Genomic DNA, 23,525 nt, shown 5'->3' with positions numbered 1-23,525 from the left:
GCTGCGGCTGCGGCTGCGGCGGCGGCAGCGGGGGGGCGGCTGGTTTCCAGCGCCCCTATACTGGAAAATACGGGCGCTGGCGGGGGCAAGGAGGCGGGAGGGCTAAGCAAGCCCTCCCGCCCTTAAAGGCATACCCCCCACCCGGACCCGGACCAGGCAGGGCCGGACCGGTCCGGCAGTTTGGCCATTCTTTGGAATGGCCGCCGGACCGGTTCGGACACACTACTAGCCACCTGTCCACTCACTCTCCCCCTTCCTTCTCTTTCTGCACCCTCCCCATCACCGTACTTTCCCATTACACCATCTCTTCCCAACCCACCAAATGATCGGCAAAAAGAAAAAAGAAAAAGAAAAAAAGCACGCTGAACAATGCACAGCACTTTATATTTCCCATCACTAATTTGGCGTGCCACACTTTGCAAACATCACTTCAAGCTCAAGGCCATACTCAAATTGTGAACCCCATTATAAAAGGTGGCAACCCTACTCACACTAGACTAGATGTCTGTCCTATCACAGCCAATATGTATCTGTCTACATACACTGCCTTTCTTCTTTAAAGTAATGTATGGCACACATTAATGTAAATATAAAGCCTACTGGAAAATTGAAGTACTTATTTAATTTTTCAGAAGTTAAGGGGCTACTTGCTACTTACGAGGTTTAGAAATAGCACTATAAGTCACTGCTGCTGGAGGAGAGCGCACAGAACTTTCCAGCCTAGCAGCAAGAAGCTGAGTTGAAATTCTCACCACGTAGGAAGAGGAAGAAATATGAGGACCAGCGTCTACATTATGTAGAGCCTCTGGGATCACAGAGGTCTGAGTAATCTGACGCTATTACTTTATCTTGCTACTGTTAGTTATGTGTCCTGCCAGCTTGTCTTGTTCCCAATTCCCTTTTCTGGACTTTGAATTCCACATACTGGTTTGCTCCACAGGCTACTACATCTATTGGAAAGTCGTGATCATATTTCTACCCAGTGTGCCTCTTTACTATCTATACACAGTATAGTACAACCTAAGCCACACCTCTAGGCCTTAACTATATGGCATTTGAACCTACTGAACACACACAAAACAGTTCTCTTGCTGAGACAGAGCCTGACCTTTCAGTCAAACCAAGTAACAGGTACAGTAAGGAGAGCAGTATATGATTCTCTGAATTTCCATAGAACATGCCTAACATGTTGAGCTGACTGATATACTGTAGTTAGGAGCAAAAATGAATAAAGCTTTTCAAGAGGTTACAAATATAGCAGAAGCCAAGTCCAGACTGACAGCTGCTTATAAAGAAACCAGCAATCTGGCATGCAGCAAGAGGTACCGTTTTCTATCTTTGTTCCATTGCTTTGTAATACAGACAGAATGTTATCTCTTAATGCACGCTGAAAGTTTAAGCAAGAACAATCAGAACAAAATGAATCAGTAATGCAATTCCTTGAGCTGAGAGAAATAGATAATTCTGCTGGTAGCAAAAAGAGAACAGAGAGAAAGTCAACATCTGAATACAGGGGCTGATTTATGGCTTGGGTACACATTAGCTTGTGAGCCAAACATTGTGCCATGCTGAACATGCAGTAAAACAATTGTGCTTCTTATACTTGATCAGAAATGATGCTATAAAAATATGTGGTGCACACTGTGGCCTTGGTTTCAAGATAGAGCAATCCCATGACCACAGCAGATTCAATCAGTCCACAACCAGGGTCACGTGACTAAATTCTGAAGCTTACCAATGCCAAAGGAAAGCCTTGTAAAATACATTTCAGTCACTTGATTTAATCTCAAATCATCTCACTACATTTTAAATGTAACTGATGGATTTCGCTGTTTTATTCTCCAAGTCTGAAGAAATAATATAACTCCAGATTAATAAATGTGCTTAATCAAGTCATTCATTAATCACACATTTAAACTGTAACGTTTTAATAGGATTTTAACTGCCACTGTCCTTCCATACCGAGTATTGCCACTGCCACTGCCCTTCCATACAGAGTATTCTACAGTAGAGAGTGATCTCAATCCAGAGAAGCCCAAACACAAGAGGGTTCTATGTGCAGCTAGTACTATATGTACTATTGGTGGGAATATACGATAGGGTAGATATTTGCAACTGTCAAGAGATGCCAAGAGTCATCTGGCCCTTCTTCCAGATCTATAACAACACTGTGCATTGGTTTGTGAACGCACCAACCTTTGTGTGTGTGTGCAGAACAAAATCTGGTTTGTGAACACAGAATATATCTGTTTGCAGAAACCATTTACTGTACCCAGATGATTGTTGCAAACATTATCTGTTTATCCCTTTCTTCAAGCAACCAGATTTTCAACAGCATGCAAGTTGTACATGTTATTTGGTCAAACTAAAAAGAAAGTACTTCATTAAGTACCTTCAACATATCATCCACAGAGAGATGATAAAACAGATGGATACTAACAGTGCAATCCTACACATGTTTACTAAGAAGAAGGTCCACTGTGTTCAATGAGAATTAATCCTAGCCTCAGCAAGGTAATTAACAAACTAAATGGTTCCTTGATTGGTTGGTCCAACTTCTGGGCTAATTATTCCACAAGAAAGACCTACAGATCAGTCAGCTACTTTTCTCAGTATAGCTTGGTTGTCTGTGTTACCTTCCTGAATAGCATGCAGAATTTTATTGCGTATATGGTAAATGTATGACAAAATAGTAATCTATAACCACCTAAATTAGAGATTAAGAATTTAGGAGTTCTTAATAAGAAACAAGAGATCACCCCAAAGGTTTTTTTCTAGAAGACAGATGTCTCCCTGGTGGATCTGTAACACAGCAAAGACTCTATTATTACAACTTAGTCCCCCTACACAACTTTTTTTTAATTTTTCTCTAGAGAAAAAATTTGAAAGCTACACTCATCAGCATCATGAGCAGGAATAAACAGTGTAAATCACAAACTGAGTAGTAGAATGGAATACACCACCCACTGTAGTGGCTTTAAGTTGCATCAGAAATAAAAACAAATACTGTACTCTCAATAGATTTTCAGTGACATTGTGTATCTGTTAAAAATGCTTTCCACAGAACAGAATATAGGGCAATTTCTTTGTTCCCAGACACCAGTAATCCTACCTCCCCTTATTTACACAAAGTAATTATGTCCCAGTATACAGTTTTCTATAGTATACTGAAGATTATGGAGATACAGAACTATTTGCAGAATGACTTTTCATCAAACACTTAATTAACTGTACTGTTCTCTTATCCATTTATTTATATACAGACAACACTGTGATCCAATAATTTAGTATGATGGTCATCATGTTCTCTGAAAGTACTTAAGAATAGGTATTAAATTTTCATAACGTTCTTAAGATCATTTTGTTCTGAAGATCCTTTGATGTCTGGCATTTTTGTTTAATTCCTCTAAAGGTAAAGTGTGCCATCAAGTCAATTTTGACACCTGGCAATCTCTAAAATATCTATGTGAAAGTTTGTTTTATTCACAGTACCCAAACATTAAGCAGATTGTGGATAAGACAGTTCTACCTAGCAAAAGCCAAAAATCTACACAATCACATAAAAACAATCCAATTATTTTGTATGTGTTAAGTCTAATGTTTCTTTTTCTATCAGTTCTATACATAATAAAGTACTCGCACATTGCTACCATTTTCTTTTTGGTATCAGCTTCATTTTTGTTAAGCTCCCTAAATATCAGATTGCCATTTCATTCCCTAAAGCACAACACTGCTTTCACTGGATCAGGGTTATGGAAAGTGTGAGCATTCCAATAAAATCAGGCGGAAACCTGCTGCTGGCTTTTGAGATACAGTCAGGACTAGGTCCACTGCAGAGATGGAGAAGAGGTGTAGCATAACAGACTAAGCTACAAATCAAGCAGTCCCCAGTTTTAATATCAACTCTGCCATCTCTGCCACAAACAGCCAGTTAATCCCCAGCATGCATGACTGAAAGGAGATGCTCCAAGTGGTTCTTCTGATGCGCTCCCAGTGCATCCTTTAAACCCCAGCACAATGCCCTTTGAAACCTAGATCCTTTTAAAAGAACAACTTCTGGGAAAGGGAGTGATCATTTCTATATCTGCTTCAGCAAGTATTTTATCAGGTGTGGCGTGGACTGTTTGTCTGAATAGTCAATCTATTAGCAACACATATCGAGTGGCCATTTGGGCAAACAGCCCCCCCACACACACACACACACTAAAGAGACAAACCAGGACAATCAGTACATCAGAAAATATGTCATGATGTGCCCTTACTCAGCATATCCCTCTTTTAATCACATGGGCCTGAGACCTATTATCCAAACATGCCCTAGGCAACCTTAAGCCAGTCACTCCCTCTCAGACTCAGCTTTCCCATCTGAAATATGGACATCATATTCACATATCTTGCAGGACTGCTGTGAGGATTATAATACACGTGAGATGCTTTGACATCGAAAGCCCTACTCACATGCTAAGTATAATTATGTATGCTACTCAGACACGATAAATATTCAATAATCAGAAAAAGTTGTGATGGAAGCTCAACAACTTTCTCTCTGTAGCTTGATTAGTACCACTCACTGCCTTCAGCACCTGATGGTATTTATTTGTTCAGTTGATTAGAACGAGGAATTTTCTTCCAGGTAAAATGTGCATTGGATCACAGCCTTATATTAGAAAGAAAGATAGGTTTTCTTTAACCCATAATCAATTGAATCCATATCATATCACCCACATACCATACCTACTCAAAAGCCTTTGAATAGTGCTTTTAGTTTCTCTTCATGTAAACATGCAAATAATAAAATTTAAATTTTTTAAAATCTTTTACATTTAAAAAGACAACCAGTTAGACAGCTTCACAAAACATTGTTTACTACAAGATAACGGTCAATCTCCTTGTCTTTAACAGCCAACTAACATGCAAAAAAACGCCCAAAAAACACTTGCTCTAGTTCTTTGTGGATCAATACAGTCCCAAGGTGAAGATATGTTTAAATGCTCACAGATGTCAACACAAGGCAAAACACATACAGAAACATCCTTAGTATGCAGGGAGAAGGCTGGACTAAAACTCTTCTCAGTGATGTACTAATTTTTCATGAAATTCATTCTGAAGTGGCATAGTCTCAAGAGATGTGTACCATGTGCTTTAATACAAATATTTATCCAGTTTTAACAAAAACAGTTCACATATCACAGTCCAACAATCCAAAAAACTCTTTCCACATTTCCACTGCTACACTTTCATATGAATCGGTGGGTGGGAAGGCAGAGTCCAACTTGCCTCCCTCTACATCCATGCTCCAGGCAGCTCTGGATGCGTCCTGGCATCCAAGTATCCTACAATGCACTCTGTATAATAAGCAAGGTGCATTGGGGGATACCCCCATGAGACAGACACTCTAAGTGCCCATCTCTCTGTGTGCTCAAGCTGCAAGTAGCTGGAGCACACACACAATCCCAGCACCGGGCTTAAGGGCGCACTTGCACCCTTAACCTTGGCTGAAGGCCAGGCTTAAAAGTGGGGTTAGACAGGCAGACAGCACCATTGTCCAAATATAGTTGAATGTCAGCTGAAAAATATATTATTCTTGTCTTTTCAGACTTTTCCTGTGCACATATTAGGACCAAAAAAATAGAGCTTGTATAGCTTCACCTTTTCAGCATCAGTAACCTAAGTCACCATGGAAAGCATTAGGCTGCATGCACCATAAACAAACACCAGGCAAGAATTTGAACCATCTTTCCTTTTATGTCTTTCCAGACCAGTGTTCCCTCTAAGGTATGCACACGCTCACAAGTTGTTGTTGTTTTAAATGTCCTCTCAGTTAATTTTAGATCTCTCTCAGTTTGAATCAGGAAGGCCCCATTCTGAATGCAGGTGCGCGCACACTGCCTTGATACTGCCGCCCAGAACAAAACTCATTCTGCACACAGATAAGTCTTTTTAGAGAGAACACTGTTCCAGGTCCCAGAAACCAAACTAGCAGATTTTACTTCTAGAAGCAGGCGTTGCCAGATAGACCTACAGTTGGCAACTTCAAAATTAAGCTATGCCCTTTAAAAGCTAGCCCTTTTTAATAGAACTATTTCTGCAAAAGAGAGTGAACCCATTTACTTGTCTAGTTCAAGCAATCTTGAACTCATCAGAGCTTTGTCGGAAAATAGGTTAAGGCAACAAAAACTTCTAACACAGATTCTCTCCTTTCAAATTGTCCTGTGAACCATTGTGTGGAGCTACCAGATGAAACACTCATATTTAACAAGCCATAGAAGAGATGTGTTTGTTCTCTACAATCCCATCAGTATTACTTTAAAAAAATAAAATAATGAAAGACTATCATTAGGGAGGAGTTCTTAACCTTTTTGCAGCTACAGAGCCCCCAAATCTTCAAGTATGACTCATGGACTCCCATCCCATTCATAAGGCGCTGTAAAAATTAGAGGGGGGGGCGGAAGTACTCAGGAGAGTTATTTTCAAAAACTTTGTTCTGGCTTCTCAGGAAGCAAATTAATTCAGTGCAGCAAAGATATTCCACGGAGCACCTGGAGCCCAGGTTAAAACACCTACATTATGAACCGGCACTTAGCTGGATTATTATAAGGGGCAATTCTTGGGCAACATAACCCCTAAAAACACCCCCTCACCTGTTCTGCCATGAGGCCTGCCCTCAGTCCTTTCAGAAAAGCATAGCCGTGCTTTTTATTTTTAAGAGACCCATAACCGATGGAACACAGCATATGCATTTTCCACCTCATTTCGCAAACGTTTGAATCCGGCAGCCCGAGAGCAGGACAGGAGGACAACTGAAGCCCCATTGTCAGGTGCACGAGCTAGTCGTTGCCTTGCGCGCCCAATGACAAGGCAGTCACCCTCTCTTCCTTCCCCCACCCCGGTGCTCACCTTGTGGTCCAGGACACTGATGTAGCCTTCCAAGGGCGGAGAGGAGAGGCCCGGGAGGCGTCGGGGGCCGCTGCTGTCCGGTGGCTGCTGGCTCTCCGGTTTTTGGCTGGCTGTCACCGCCACCTGCTGCTGCTGGCTTTGCTCCTTCCGGCCGCCGCCGCCTCCACTGCCGCCGCCCCCTCCTCCTCCTCCACCGATGCTGCCGTACATGAGCAACAAGCTAGTGCACATGGTGGTGAGCGCTAAAAACACAGCCAATCCATGTCGCTGCAAGGAGGACAAGGAGACACACTGAGCGCGAGAGAGTCTGACTGGGGACCCAAGCTCGGAGGGGGAGATTAAACACGACCGGCAGCGGCGGCAGAGAGAGTCTGAGCTTGCAGGGGCTTAGCGGCAGCCGCCTTCCCGCAGCTCCGCTTCTTTGCCGCCCTCTCTCTCTCTCCCCTCCACCCGCGCCGTGTAACGCGCCGCTCTCCGCACTCGTTGCCTCTTCCCGCCGCTTCCCAGCCCGCTTCATTCTGAATAACGCGGCAAGTGGAGCACCCACACCTCGACCATGAAGACGACGTGAGCCAGTGCGGGCTCAGGACGGAGAACACTGGGCGTGCATGCACAGTGCATCTCCTCCCTGCAGGGACTTCCTCGAGGCAGCCCTTCTAGCCCCTTCCTGCTGGGGAGAGAGTGGGCGTCCTTCTGTTTGTAGCCTTTGCAAGTTTGACTTCTAAGAGGGCTGGGCGGGCGCTCTCTGTTGCAGTGCCCTGAAGGGCTGCTGGGGGGGGGCGGCGGCGGGCGGACCGCACTTTCTGATGTCGTTGCAAATTCAGAAGTGCAGGCGCTCCATGAAACCCCCCACGGCCATGCCCACCCCAGCAGCCAGCGAAGCCGAGAACGACCGGCGCTCCGTCCCCCGCTCCACTACACACCTGGTCACCTGGTTGATATTTTACGTTCTTTGGGTGAGGGTATCAAGCTACAGCCCGAAGAACCCAGTGAGAAGTGCGGCGACTGATGAAAATCAGTGTCACCCCCTGCCCTCCTCACCTGATCTCCTTAGCCCTTTCTCGCCTTTCGTCCTCCCTATCCTGCCCCCTCCTCATCTCTCCCCCTCGTTTCCTCAGCTCCCCGTTGGATATTTTGGTCATGCATCCAAAAATATTAAAGGCATTGTTGCGCTAAACCCAGAGTTTCCGCCCCCCCACCCCGCGACCCCTTGGCTTCGAACAGGTCGGTCCGTGCTACACTAGAGAAGCTCTTTCCCTCGATCACACCAAGCCATCACAGCAGCACATGCATTGAAGGAGGCAAGCTGAAAGTTCTTCGCCTCTTCCTGCAGGTTTTAGCGCCGTTAGCAAAAAGCCCATGAATAAACAGAACAAGCTGCACACCGGAGTCAGCGTGGAATAACCCAGCCAGCCTAGAGAGGCTGAAATATGCCCTCCTACGACCAGATTGGTAATTTCGTTTCAGGCCCCCGGGGTGATCTGCGATCATTAGTTCCTGCAACTGACTTACCATCAGCGTCTTCATTTTTGTGCACCTCCTTTATACCAAGATCTCAAGCTCGAGCACTGAAGCCACTTTTTCCTCTAGGGCTTCCATTGCGAGGGAGGCAGTGACATCTTTCCTGCCGGCGATTGGGGGCGAAAAATCCAAAGCCACGGTCAAAATCAGCCCAACCTTGAGCTGCTGTGGGAAGCACACGGCTGTTGCAGAGATTAGAGACAGAATTAAAACTGGACCCTTTTAGAGTCTCCCAGTGATCTACACAAGTACCGCCTGCTGTAGCCTTCTGGGTCCTAAATCACGTCAGTTCATGTCTCGTCTCCGGTTCCGAGACGTTACAGGGTACGTAGAAGTTAATAGTTGCTTTTCCTTTAGCTGCTTTTTTTTCTAAACAGAAATATGATCTTATTGCCAAAGCTACTTCCCTTTCCCTTTGTGTAGGGGGAAAAAAACATCACAGAAGAATCCTACGGTATTGAACTCACAACAGCAATGTCTTATTTAATCATTGGGTGGTCTTCTGCTCAACAGAAGCGATACAATTTGAAAATAATATTAATATTCAAGCAGACTGGCACCAGTTACCTTTTGCCGAGGGTGGAAGGCATTGATAGGCTTTTCTTTTTCTAGCAGACACTGCTTTCAACAATCTAAATTATTTCACAAGAGTTAAAAAGGAATATATTTCCATAGTCTGTTCTTGGAGCTCGTTTATCTAACTTCACTAATGTATTCTTGGTCTCATGCATATGATATAATAATTCATATTATATCATATTCTTCCTGTGTAGCAGTTACGCATACCATATCATAAAACACTGTATCATAATTTTTAAAGTATTCATGTAATGCACCTCTTAGATTTTCACTTATTTTATAAGTAAACTCATGGTTTTCTTTCCACAGGTTTGCTGTATTAATGGTCCATACTTCATCTGTATAAAACTTTAGTAAAATAACTTAAATTACATGAATTAATTAAATATGTACTCAATAAGATTCTCTCAAAACTGTACATATAAGACAACTGTAATATATAGCTTTACATACAACCTATAACAATACAGCATTAAAGATTACATTAAAGAAAAAAACTATTAGTAAGCTAACTCACCCATGGTTGCAAATTATATCTGTTTTGAGGCTGAAATTATCATTGAAAACCATTTTTCATCTTTACTCATTCATTCATGGATGTTGTATCCAGGACCACAATGGACTTACTGTGGAACAAATATTATTTTAGTATGTCACAAAATTAACATTTTTCTATTTTAAAGTAAAACTGATGATTATTAAAAATGCTATTACTTAGTGATGAGTGGTAAACATATTTTATCTCATTTCAAAGAGGACTGCTGTCACTGAAAATTTCTTGCCATTTATTCAATTTGTGGTTTAGATCTGAATAGCATCAGTTGTTCAGGCAGGAACAACAATATGAGAAGAATCTTATAAGGTTTTGGTAATTATTTATCATGTGGTTTCACTTGATATTCAAATTAGTAGAACAAAGGGCCAAACTGATAAATCACTGAAAGCAAATAAGCAGTGGTTTCCCAAGTATTGCTGCAGTGGGCTATGAAAGACAGCTCATACATTTTACAGTATGTTCTCTTCTCCTATCAGCAAGCAGGTTGTTGGCAACTGACAAACTTTTATATATTATCCCATGCCAAACTATATCATCATATTTATGATTAAGACTCATAGCTGTTTGTTGGACATCTGTTACACAGTATGTCTAACCAAGTCATCTAGCTTATGAGCTGAGATAGTTGCTGAGACTATTGATTAAGTGGACGAGCTAAATTTTGTAATTTAATGCTGAGTTTGCTTTGAATCATGTCCAGTCATTAGATATTTAATTAGATTACCATGATGGTCATAGTAACCTTTGGCAACCAATCTGGTCCTGCTACAAACAACTAGTGCAATGCAGAGTAAATTTTGCAGTAGTTCTTATGGGTAGATATGGTGTATCAAGGGAAATTTATAACTCAAATGGAAAACAGCCAGGATACTTAATTTAATGTTATAATTACAAGAATTAAACATTTTAGCTCTGTGGTGTTTCTTTTACCATATTTTTGTGTACATATATATGTGCATAGAAAGATGAACAGACGTATACTTTATAATTAAATTTGCAGGAAGTAGGAGTATAGACCAAGTTAATAAACACTTAATTGACTTGAAAACAAGTCAGTAAAGTATTTTAAGAGTTTAACTAACTTGCTGGATTTGTATAAAGTGAACCCATAACAATTGTGATTCCTTTTAAAAATACCTTTATATTGAAATAATTACTTACTGTTCAGAATTCAAAGTCCCTTGTGTAACTAGTTTTTGATCAACAGTCTTGCTTGACACAAGGCCATTTCACATATTACTGCGTTAATTAACATGTTGCATATGTATGCCGCGTATCCTTGAAATTTATCCTTTAAAAAAAAAATCTCAAGGCCTTCCTACACCATGTTTCTGTGATGAACAAGAGTGAGGGCTTGGGTGAGAGAAAGGTATATGTATGTGTGAGTACACAGAGCAGGACTGTGTACCAGTTAAAATTCTAATGCACATCACAGTTTGCATTGCATGAGATAACTGATTAGCATTTCCTAATGTATTGGAACTCATCAAGAAGATTGTTACATCAGTATCCTACTAGTACACTAGTATCCTACTAGTATAAGGACTTCTGAGAAGTACATACAGAATTTATAGGTAATCTCTCATCAAAGCATTATTTTCATCTATCTCTCCTTAGCTTTAGCCCCGGAATGGCATTATGTGACATCAGAGTTCAGATCGTTCCTGCAGAAGCTTTGTCTGTGATAATCAAGGTTTCATTCTCACCAACTTGATAAGCTGTATCTGAGCTGTACCACTTCAGACTTCAAGCGGGGGCTCAGTGAATTCTCCTCTGTAACAAGAACAATAAAAATCATTCCATACAGAAACCTAGCATGCCAGTGAGAAGCTAGGCTATAAACTACTATTACTGCTATGAATTTTTGTATGCTGCTTTTCAACAAAAGTTCCCAAAGCTATTTCCGTAGCAAGAATTAAAGAAAGGGCTTCCTGTCCCCAAAGGGCTCACAATCTAAAAAAGAAACATAAGACACCAGCAACAATCACCGGAGGGATGTTTTTCTGGAGTTGGATAGGGCCAGTTGCTCTTCTGCTAGATAAGGAAAATCACCACTTTAAAAGGTGCCTCTTTGCTTAGTTAGAAGGGGATCAGCATCAAGTTTTCTACATGGAAGGATTTCCACATAGGATTTCAAGTTTTCTACATGGAACTGGAAAAGGTGCAACCAAGATGATCAGGAGCCTGGAGCACCTTCCTTATAAGGCAAGGCTACAGCATCTGGGACTTTTTAGTTTGGAAAAGAGGTGACTACAGGAAGACATGATAAAAGTGTATAAAATAATTCATGGAGTAGAGAGAGCAGACAGAAATACATTTTTATCCCTCTCTTACAACACTGAAACCAGGAATCATCCTATGAAACAGGAGGTCAGGAAATTTAGGACCAACAAAAAGTTCTTTTTCACACGGTGCATAATTAATCTATGGAATTCTCTGCCATGGGATGTGGTGATGGCCACTAGCTTGGATTGTCATGGGCATGCTGTCAGACTCCAAGGATGAGAAGGAGGCAGGCAGTGTGACAGTGAAGGAGGGAGTGCAGCTACCTCAAAGGCAAGTAGTTGCAGAGGCAAGCGGGACCAACTCACAGGATGTTGAAAAAGAAACAGAGCCTAGTACGACAATTCCTGTGGAGGAGGCGCAGCCGATCTCAGCTGTAGAGAGGTGTCAGTCAAAGAGACAGGAGGAGATAAGGAGACACACGTGCAGAATGGCTCAACTAACAAGGAGACCCATGAATGAGTGCACATGGCTTCAGCCTATTTAAGTTGGCTTCGCCGCAGCCACATTGCTGGTAGCAACGTGGTGCTTTGGTGAGCTACCCAGCTGTGTTCCTGCTTGTTTTGGACTGTGCTTTGACTCCAGACCGTTTGGACTCTGTTTTTGGAATTCGACTTGGACTTGGTTTGACTGACAGGATATTGTAACGACTCAGACTGGCTGTGGTTTGGACATTGCTTACTGTTTGGCTCTGACATTCTCCTTTTGACCCTTTGCTTGCTGCATGCTCCGTCTGCTGATATATAGCTCTTGATTAGCCTGACAGGTTTATGACATGGATGGCTTTCAAATGGCTTAGACAAATGAGGACAGGTCTATCAATGGCTGATAGTTTGGTGACTATAGGTGGCCTCCATCCTCCGAGGCAAGATGCCTCTAAATACCGGTTACAGAGGCACACCAGCAAGAGGGAGGGTATGTTGTTACCTGTTGCTGTGGGCTTCTCAGAGGCATGTGGAGGGCTGCTGTGTGAAACCGGAAGCTGGACTAGATATGCCTTAGGCCTGATCCATCAGGGCTGTTCTCATGTTCTTATGGTTTTTTAATTAATTGGAAAGGATTTCAGTCATATGAGCCCCGCTACAGATTTATCCTCTGAGTGAGTCCTACGACTAGTTCTCCTACCACCCCCAATCAGGAGACCTTTGCTATACACATACATACACACACACACACACACACACACACACACACACACACACACACGGTCCTGGGATGTAACCAGCCATGAACAAAGCTACCACTACAAACTAGGGCCTTCCATTAGGGATGTGCACAAAACTGGTTTGGTGCTCCTTTTCTGGAGCTCTGAACCAGTTCAAGGTCCTGCGTTTGAGCCAGTTGGGCAGGAGGCGGTCACTTTAAGGTACAGGGAAGCTGCTTCCTACCTGCTCATCCTTGCCCCACCTACTGTATTTTCCGCTGCCAGCACTCTCCTAAACAGTGTGGGTGTAGGGCTACAGCATTCCTCCTTTCAGCCCTGTTCATTGTCACCATGCCCATGGCTGGTGTTTGTGCACATGCCGTGCACGTGTGCATCAGCCATGAGCATGATGGCACTCAGTGGGGCTGCAAGCAAGAACACTGCAGCCTCAAGCCCATGCTGTTTAGGAGAGCGCTGGTGGGGGGAAAGTGGCGGGGCAGGGATGGGCTGCTAGGAAGCACCTTCCTTGTCCCTTAAAGTGACCCCTCTGCCCTCCCAGGAGTGCAGGGACCAGTTCCATGCAAATCCCTACCTTCTAGTGCTCCTTTGTGGAGCTGTTAGCTCCAAACTTGATTACTGTACAGCAGCTGGAAAGCAGGGGGAAGTTTGGACAAGAAGTAAAAATGTGCCCTCCCACCACAAATTAGGGGGTTGCAATTTGCATGGGGCAAAAGTAAACTGGAATGATGAGATGCAAGAGGCAGAAGCCTGGGGTATATATAGGATTCTCTGGCCTGGGATTGCACATTTTGTTTGGAGCAAAGTGCTCATACATGTGTGTGTTGCCTGTGTGGTTCAAGCTTGGCTCAGGTTCTATTGAATCACGCCCCCATCCACCCCGGACTACCAAGAATGGAGTACTAAGACAGGCTGTGGGCCTTTCTGTTTCTAGGTGTTCTTTTCTGGCCCAACGGGTTTTCCTGCCGACATCAACTTGCAATTCCTAGGCGGATTCATGCTCTGGAACAGAAGTTTCATCTTCTTTCTATTTATAGGTATTCGTGTCCCATCAATCCCTTTTGGATTTCAGCAGATTGCCCATTGGTTTATGCTGGGACCTTTCTTTCTTGCCTCTGTCCAAGCTTTGCTCTTCCTTTGATGTACTTTTTCTGCCTTCAAGTACGCCCAGGCAGGCATATGCTTTTTGGCTTTCCAACTAGTGTTCCTCACATCCATTCATGGTATCAGCTCTGTCCTACTGCTTCTTTTCCCCCAAGCACTGAGGAGTTTGGGACCAAGTTGCTCGCAGCACACATCATTCTTTTACAGGCTTCTTTGTTCCTTTGGCTACAGCAGTCTGAGCATAAACGTTTTGACTGATGTAGGGGTCAAAATGATGTAGGATGTGAGTCCGAACTTGCCTGCAGTTGCAGCTGGTTTATCACTTTTGAAACTTTGGCACCCCCACCCGCTTTCTTACTGTTTAGCCAGCTTGTTTCCCTTTGCAGCGCCCCTGTGCACTGTTCTAACATATGGATGTCTTTTTCTGCCTTCCCTGATGTCCCTGTTAGGGCTGACTCTACCGCAGTCTGGATTATTGGGCATGATACTCCCTGGAGTGTGTTGCAGCACTGTAAAGGCCCTCATTTGGGCTTCTGGCCAAGTACAGACATGTATTGGACTTGTCGGAAAGGTATGTAGTGGGGCAACCTACTTCTTGCCCTGGGAGCCCTGCTGTCCTGGAGAACTCCATCCGATCTGTTGATAGTTCACCTTGTCGAGAATGAGCTGTCCCAAATAGCCAGCCTGGATCTCCTGGCAGAGGTAGCAAAGAACTTGAATGTGATTTTGGCTCTGCGTCCCAGGACTCAAGTTGGCTTGGTGGAATTGTTTCATGATTACACTGGCCCAGAGCATGGGACGTGCGGGCTCTTAATATATAGTATAAAAAGATAAGTGCCAAGTAAGAGCCAGCATGGTGTAGTGGTTAGAGTGCTGGACTAGGACTGGGGAGACCCGAGTTCAAATCCCCATTCAGCCATGAGACTTGCTGGGTGACTCTGGGCCAGTCACTTCTCTCTCAGCCTAACCTACTTCACAGGGTTGTTGTGAGTAGAAACTTAAGTATGTAGTACACCGCTCTGGGCTCCTTGGAGGAAGAGCGGGATATAAAAATGTAATAATAATAAATATCATAGTGTGGGTGAATCAGCCAGCCAGACTGGTCTCTGGGTCATCTTGGAGAGACCACATCACTCCTTTGTTGATAGAACTACACTGGCTGCCAATAGGTTTCCGGGCAAAATACAAAGTGCTGGTTATAAAAACCTATAAAGCCCTAAATGGCTTAGGCCTGGATATTTAAGAGAACGTCTTCTTCATTATGAGCCCCACCGCCCATTGAGGTCATCTGGAAAGGTGCATCTCCAGTTGCCGCCAGCTCAACTGGTGGCCACATGGGGACAGGTCATCTCGGTTCTGCCCTGAGACTGTGGAATGCGCTCCCTAATGAAATATGATCCTCCCCATCTCTGACAATTTTTTAAAAGCACATAAAAACCCACCTCTTCACCTAAGCTTTTTCAGCTTTTTAAATTTTTAAGTTTTAATCTCTTTTTTATTTTTAGATTGCCTAAATTGTTTTAGGATTTTTTAATTGTTAAATTTGTATATTTTATTGTTTAATTTGTATACCACCTTTCATTAAAACAATCCCAAGGCGGTTCACATAGGTAAAATTGTGTATTTATTTATTTATTACATTTATATCCCACTCTTCCTCCAAGGAGCCCAGAGCGGTGTACTACATACTTGAGTTTCTCCTCACAACAACCCTGTGAAGTAGGTTAGGCTGAGAGAGAAGTGACTGGCCCAGAATCACCCAGCTAGTATTATAGTTGAATGGGGATTTGAACTTGGGTCTCCCCGGTCCTAGTCCAGCACTCTAACCACTACACCATGCTGGCGCCTTGTACTGCCTTGCACTCCTTGGTCTTGCACTGCCAGGCAGGAGAGATGGCCATGTTGTTTGGTAGGGTTTGTAAATTCTTGCTGTCCAGCTTCCTTTGGTGCACACATTCCTTAACTCCATATTTTGTGTCTGGCTCCTCATTTTTTCCATACAAAAGGATCACTTTCTTTTTGTCCTTCCTGAAACCTTCTGTCTTCTACTCTATAATCAATCATAGTTCTTTAAGAATACTGAGATCTCCATTGATTCTGTTTTGCTGCCTTATATCAGCACAGAATTGCCCGTTTTATTGTTAGAAGTTGTTAGAGGGAATGTTCTCAGACTATTTACAGACTAGATATGTGTGAGAGCACAAGTTGTGTTTGTGAGTGTGCATGCAAGTAGCATGTTAAAACCCTGAAATTTAAATTTGGGGAGGTATTTGAAAATAGGTAGATCTCAAAGGCCAGTGTTAGACAGAACAGCTTCCATGCCATTTAAGTGATTGCTTGAGCTACTTTGGATTAATTTTAACACATGTGATAGAGGCCAAACATATTTGTCATCTTTTCTGGACTTCAGCATATAAATAAAATATTAATTCTTTCATGGTCTAGTATGTGAAACATATAAATTAGGACAGAATTCATTCAACATATGAATTAGGACCGTTCCTTGTTCTTGGATGCTCAAATGGACACATTGACTGTAATAACGGGGTCGTCCACTTCTTAGCATGCAAATGTTCTCCCAGAATAATTACAGCATCAACCTGTCAGCATCTGTCTTCTACATTCAGAATACCTTCGAGCCATTGCCATGCAGAGTCCACAGCTGTTCAACATCCTCTTCCTTTTATCAAACCCAGAACATTCCCATAAACGTTTATTCTGTGAGGCACATCTTTTTATTAGTGTTAAAAGATTGGTGCTGATACACTGACTAGGGCAAGTGTTTATAAGAGAATTTCTTGTGCAAAATGTTTTCCATCTGGGACTCTGTGGACTGAGGCAGTGAAGAATACAGGATGGAATAAAGTTCACCAACTTCTGAGCTATAGATGATTTCTTCCGGTCATTTAAAGAAAAAATGCAAGAGCAAAAACTTCAGAGCTGAAGCATCTTTCATATTCTCTATGCATTCCTTTCTTTTCCTTTTCCAGCATATTGTAGGGGTGGGGGAAGACATTTGTGCCCACAGAGGGGAGCAGAGCTGATAAAACAAAGGATGGGAAACATGCACAGAACTGGTTGTTACAGCTTCCATGCAGCTGAAATAACATGAGCAGGGACACTGCTCATATGCTGCTAAGCTAATAGTATATCTATGGTGAAAATACTCAGTTTACCTGCGGGTGATCCAAGGCAACCTGGTAAAATTCCATCCCTGCTTTAAACTGGCTGTCAAATTTAAGTCTGCAGCAAAGTAAACTAGAGATGAGTGAGCAACTGCACATTCTAAAAGTTATTGGGGCTTTTGTGAACTCTTGAAAAATCTCAAAGGGCTTTTCGAGCCTTCAAATTGAATGCTTGTAAAGATTCAATGGCTGCTGCTTTCCCTCTGTTGCTAACCTCTTCTCTTCCCCAAAGTACTTTTTTTTTTCCTCTTGGGGAAGGAGAGTATGTAGTATATGGAGGAAAGTACAAGAGTAGGGGAGAACTAACGAGCCACTGGAACTTATTTTGGGTTTTCACTCTGGAGATGATGGGGTTTGTAGTCCATCTCTATAATCTATGAGCAGCAAAAACATTCAGAATGTCAATTGCTGCTAGAGGAAAGGCACATCAGCCTGTGCCATCCCTGCTGGACTATTCTTCCAGCTGCTACTCATTCCTTCCCAAGAAAATGGAAATTATCCCTTTTTCTAGAGGGAGAGTGGATAGTAGGCAGTGGCAGGGGAAATGCCATTTCTCACACAGGAGGGCACCTGAAATATTATTCTTTAGACATAAGAATAATGCAAGACAGGCAAATGATGTTTTATATTTAGAAAGATGACAAAATGGAAGAATGATGAGCACTTTTAAGTTCAATCAATTCTAAAGACATTGTGGGTTTTAGGAGTTGGGAACAAAAATGTTTCAGATATGCTGGTGCGTAGGTTAATAAGCAGAGAGTATGCACAAAAGGTATAAGATAATATGCTAGTGCGTAGGTTAATAAGCAGAGAGTATGCATAAAAGGTATACGATAAATGTAACACATTCATATCTGTTTTCTATATGCTTTATAATGAGTACATGGATTAATGTGATTTTCTTTCTTTCTTTCTTTCTTTCTTTCTTTCTTTCTTTCTTTCTTTCTTTCTTAGATAAAGGAGTGATGAAAGAAACCAGTTTTGCATTGCAAACACAGCCAATGGAAAATACTCAGCAACCAGCACGGTAATGAGGTCATTTTATAGATTTTTCAAACTGCACACTGATTCATGAAATGCTTTTCAAAATTGGGAAAGTGCATGAAGAACTGGTCAAAAAAGGGGGGAAACAATATGTGGGATCAATCAATACTATCTCTCTTTTATGAAATTGGGCTGTCTTTGAACTTCTGACAGAAACAAACAGCTAAAGAATGAAATATTGCAGAGAAGAAAGAAGTGCAAATGAAAGTGCATGGGGGAAAACTATATAAGAACTGCTGACTTGGACATTTTAGTACAGGTCCTTCCTTGGTTTTATCCTTATTCTGAGTAGCATAAATAAGGATATTGGCTGTTTGAGAGAAACTCTTTTCAAGCTATATAGAAGAAACTAAGACACAATATGCAAGCTTCTTCTTGCTTTAAAAAAAACCCAGCTTTGGTTTAATAAAGTTATTATGTGGTGCATTTTAAATGTTTGCAATCAATTATACTATCTTTGAACATTTTGAATATGAATAAATTAACATTGCTAAAGCACAGCACAGAAGCCACACTTTTTATTTCTTTTAAACCACTTTAAAAATATTTGGATCTCATTTTTTAAGACAATCAAAAGTATGGCATACATTTCCTAGCATCTCCAGGTAGGGCTAGGAAAGACTCCTTCCTGAAACTTTGGAGAATCTGCTGCCAGTCAGTAAAAACAATATTGAGCTAAATGGACCAAAGTTCTGACTCAATATAAGGTAGCCTCCTATGTTCCTTTAGAATGAGCCAATTCAATGCAATGCTACAGATTTAATAGAAAACCAATTTAAATGCTAGTTTTTGCAATTGATTAGGCAACAGTTTTGTAAATAATTGGGGATGGATGTAGAATACAGGAGTAAGGGTTTCTAAACTGGATTTTGTTTTACCTTCTCTACCTGAGAAATACTGTAGAACAATGTTAACATTTGGGGGAAAAGTAAGATAGGCTCAGCTAATATTCAGAAAGAAAACATTAATAAGGCATTGGAAAAACTAAAATATACCAACCTGGTACAGTTTCCAGTGCCTATATATTAGCAGTTAGCCCAGAGAGTTTTCCTGCTGATACGTACACAAACACAAACATCACTTATGATGACAGGCTAAACCACAAAACTGACAACAAGTGGATCTGTTTCTGTGAAATCCAAGCAGGGGCACATCAGAAACTCATCAAATGTCCTAAGAAATCAGCCCAGCAACTTGTGTGTGTGCACACACATGTCAGTGGTTCTGTGAGAGTTCCTGTTTTATTTTATCATCTTGACACATGTACAATTACCTGCTTTATGGACAGATAGAGTTTGTGTTAGAGAAAACAGCATAGCCTCTCTTGTATGGTAGTCTGTTTCTTGCACGTTGGCAAGAAGAATGTGCTACCTCTCAAGGATTTGTATGAATGAGGTGTATGGCAAAGGTAATTGAGTTCTCCTTCCACATATACAATAGGTGGCACACAGTACATTTCTCTAGCACTTAGTTTCCAGGTTAGAGTGGGTCTAAATGTCATGAGAACATAAGAAGGACCATCTAGTCCAAAATCTGCTGGACCATTTAGTCCAAAATCTTGTTTCACACAGTACTCAACCCACTGTAGAAATTTCTTTCTTTGAGAAACCCAGAAGTAGAATGTATCAGCAAATAGCTCTCTCATTCTGTTGCAAATGTGGTTCAGAGGCATGGTGTTTATACCTAGTTTACGCTGTATACATAGTGTTCACAGTTCTTCTATAGAGGTGCATTGGAGCTGGGAAAGCTCCTATCCCATTAACAGCACATAAGCAGAACTGCCGTTTGGGTCAGCAAACCCAGGATACATGATTAAGCCAGGAACTGTTGAACACAATTTCATTGTTGAAATTGGGAACTACAAGAATGGAAAGTTATACCTTCCCAGCATGCTTTGCACTGCCAGCAGACTGGAAACCTTCATGACATCAGCTTCCCTCTGCCACAGAGCAGCAGGAAGTGCACCCAGATCTACTGAAGCCGCTCCAGTTACAGGAGCATAAAGTGTGCTCTGCAGAGTGGCACAACCATGGATTTCAGCCCCTATAGCTACTGCTTTCTATTGTTTCCATATTAGGGAGGTCCTGCTGGCTCCTGGTGGCTGGGTAGAAGAGGTGAGTGGGTTTACCCACGACCAGAAAGTTTTATTTTATTTATTGTTAAATTTATATACCGCCTTTCATTAAAACAGTCCCAAGGCAGTTTACAGCAAAAGGTGGTTTACAGCTCTCCTCTCCTCCGTAGTTAGAAGCAGGGTAGGAATGTTGGGTTATCTTGCTTTGAGCAACTGGGGGTTTGGAGGGATATTTGTTAATTCACATGATCATGAAAACCAGGGTCGATTGCCTCCTAACCTGATTTTAGTTATTCTATCATGTTCATAGTGACACTGAACCTAGAAGGAGCTCAGAGCTATTATGACTAATAACCATTGATAGACTTGTCTCCATGAAAATGAATTTGCCTTATGAACTGCCCCATTGGGTAAGTTGCTATCAGAACTGTAGTTTATCTAACCCAGATCTACCTGCTGTAGTAGGATCTTCCAGATTAGTGCATATCCACAAACAGAAAGCAGGATCAATAAATGTTCACAATACAAGAAATGGCTACAGTGTATTTAGTGAAACATTATTAGTAAAACAAATCCAGTTGTGAATAAGTGGTTTAGGGAGTAGGAGTGATTTTTGTCTATTTCCTCTTTTGTTTGAAGCCAACTGTGACTCCTGAAAATATGTCCCTAAGGATTATACAGCCCAGTAGGCTTCAGAGGGAAGGGGAGATCAGCTAAAATCATCCTCCCTTGCATGACAGCACAGCATTAGTCTGGAAGAAACACTGTTGCACCAGTCTACATGTCAGCAAGCATGTTGTACTGCTTTATCGCTGTAAGCCACCTTGGGTCATTTTTTGGAAAAGGTGGGTAAAAACGTTTTTTAAATAAATGAATTCAGACATTCTTTGACTTATGTTATATGGATTGCTGAACCCATACATCTAAATTGATTCTTGATTAAGATCTCCCAAACTGTATCATAACCACCAAACCATGAAAACCCTATAATTTTATGGATTTTCTTTTAGCAATCTTTAGATTTTGAGGCCTTAGCCATATATAGCTCAAATATTATTTCACCTGATATAACAAAGTAAACAAATAAATATGTTTATTTGAAATGTATATTATATCAACATTATTATATATAATTATTATTTATAAACATTATTTGCACCTTATATATTTTTCACTTCATATCCCCTAGTGGCTTACTCCTGTTTGGGCTAACCTCCACAAAATATTGTTTTGTGCTGGTTTTGTATGGAAAACATATCCATACAAATATTTAGGATTGGACTTCACTACTTATGAAATATTTAACACAAGATCTTTGTGAGATAACTAGTGTGAATTTTATCCCCCATATAAAGACATTTTTTAAAACCCATACACAAAAAGCAGTATAGAAAAATGTCAATTTCAGAAGCATAGTCCCAAATATCTTAAGAGAAGGCTACAATTATAATAACATCTTCTGAACATCCATTTACCTATTTCTGTAGGTAAACTTACGTGTTCCATTACAATCCTGTGTTAGCTGAACTCTTAGATTTGGCCATGCTTCTAGCTGGGAAGGGTGGCTTCTAATGCTGGTTTGGACCACAAGGGTTTTGCCAAGACATAGTTTGCAGATCCCCTAGTATTTTCTGGTCTTTCAGAGAGAGTGCTTTATGGCAGATCTTAAGTAAGATTATCCAAATTGTTAGAATGTCCCCCTGCCCACTTAAATAAATGAACCTATAGTATATTTTGGGGAAACCTAACTGGAGACTTATAACAAATTGTAGTCAAGTTATGTTTAACAGAAGTAGCACAATGGAGATGAACTAAAGAGGAAGAGCAACAATTGTGTAGTTTGAAAACAAACTGCAAAGACCTTGTAATGTTCTTTTTTTGGTTGTTTAGATAAAGGACTTAGATAGTACAAAGAGTTCCTTTAGTATACTGTTTTCCAATACTGTAAAATAGGAGAAAAAGGATTAAAGCACGGGGAATTATGGAAGAATCATATATGATGAGACGAGTTTGAGGAGCATGCCAGGGATAAACAGATATCATCATGGAAAGCCCCAAAGCCCAAAACACTCTTTATAACAGGATTAGGCAAGAAGAGTGCAATTTTTGTCACACAGAAAGGAAAGGAAAACTCCAGGGTGCATGCCCTGGACTTCTGAAATTTGAAGTAAGTTAATAGGGATTTAGTTTGTGTGGTAGGGGATAGACTGCAGAGAAGTCAGTATGATATTTGTGATAGCTTACAGGTGTGCCACAAATAGAAAATTCTAAGAACAACTCAGGTATAGTCTTTAAAATACAGATATAATTTGAAAAGTAGTTGCCTGGTCTTTTCAAACCATTTTTGAAGCTTTGTTGTTACAGTGTGTAAAAAAAAAAAAAAAAAAAGATGAGAGGAAGCCACATTGTGAAACGGGAGGACACTGAAGAGAACTGAACGTTTCTGAGGTACAAATGTGTGAATATTGACTACCATTTACCAAATGGTAACTTAACACTGTGTACATATAACCACCATTTGATAAACAAATAATCTGTATCATCCTGCAATGTGCTTGCAATAATGTTGTTACTCCCCTCCTTCTCCAGAGAACTGATCATATTCAGAAGTGTAGTAACTTTCTCTTCACTACTTGGCACGATTATACATAAAACTATATTATGTGGTTTGTTTGTTTGTTTGTTTATTTATTTAATACATTTCTATACCGCCCCAAACACAAGTTCTCTGGGCAGTTTACTAAACAATACAAACAGCCAGCAAAAGATTAAAACATTTCAACAATTAAAATTAAGAAGTTAAAACTATTAAAACACAATTAAAACAGTATCTAATTAAAAGCCTGGGTGATCAAATGCATATTGACTGCCCTTTAAAAAGTTGTAAGAGATGGGGAGGCTCGTATTTCAGCCGGAAGTATGTTCCAAAGCCTCGGGTCAGCAATGGAGAAGGCCTGTCCCTGAGTAGCCACCAGATGAGCCGGTGGCAACTGCAGACGAACCTTTCCAGATGATCTCAACAGGCGGTGTGGATCATAGCAAAGAAGACACTCGCTTTATTATTATTATTATTATTATTATTATTATTATTATTTATTTGATTTCTATATTGCCCTTCCA

At 41.3% G+C, this 23,525-nt stretch overlaps 2 protein-coding genes and 1 long non-coding RNA gene across 6 annotated transcripts in view; 1 reads left to right on the top strand and 2 right to left on the bottom strand.

Annotated features, from left to right (window-relative positions):
• ST6GALNAC5 (ST6 N-acetylgalactosaminide alpha-2,6-sialyltransferase 5) overlaps positions 1 to 8,620 on the bottom strand; it is a 105,864-nt gene extending 97,244 nt beyond the window's left edge. The window contains exons 1-2 of one of the 4 annotated variants that reach the window (XM_053249815.1): positions 8,410 to 8,620; positions 6,898 to 7,164 (exon numbers count right to left, since the gene is read on the bottom strand). In XM_053249815.1, coding sequence (XP_053105790.1) covers positions 6,898 to 7,164; positions 8,410 to 8,424 — 282 coding nt within the window. In that variant the 5' untranslated portion in view covers positions 8,425 to 8,620. Of the gene's footprint in view, positions 1 to 6,641; positions 6,768 to 6,897; positions 7,165 to 7,446; positions 7,617 to 8,409 lie in introns of those variants that run through there. The other 3 variants (XM_053249816.1, XM_053249814.1, XM_053249817.1) reach the window with 3 other exon arrangements.
• LOC128324800 (uncharacterized) lies at positions 8,613 to 23,066 on the top strand. Its single transcript, XR_008307099.1, has 4 exons — positions 8,613 to 8,742; positions 11,171 to 12,751; positions 18,242 to 18,314; positions 20,409 to 23,066. It is a non-coding gene; the product is annotated as an uncharacterized LOC128324800 (long non-coding RNA).
• The window catches only part of ST6GALNAC3 (ST6 N-acetylgalactosaminide alpha-2,6-sialyltransferase 3), a 610,078-nt gene continuing 597,812 nt past the window's right edge, over positions 11,260 to 23,525 (bottom strand). The window contains exon 4 of the mRNA XM_053249823.1: positions 11,260 to 11,326. Within this exon, the coding sequence (XP_053105798.1) occupies positions 11,293 to 11,326 (34 nt within the window). The 3' untranslated portion in view covers positions 11,260 to 11,292. The remainder of the gene's footprint in view (positions 11,327 to 23,525) is intronic.

The sequence above is a fragment of the Hemicordylus capensis genome, chromosome 4, assembly GCF_027244095.1.
Source record: "Hemicordylus capensis ecotype Gifberg chromosome 4, rHemCap1.1.pri, whole genome shotgun sequence".
NCBI lineage: Eukaryota > Metazoa > Chordata > Lepidosauria > Squamata > Cordylidae > Hemicordylus > Hemicordylus capensis.
This window is presented reverse-complemented; position numbering and strand designations above follow the sequence as displayed.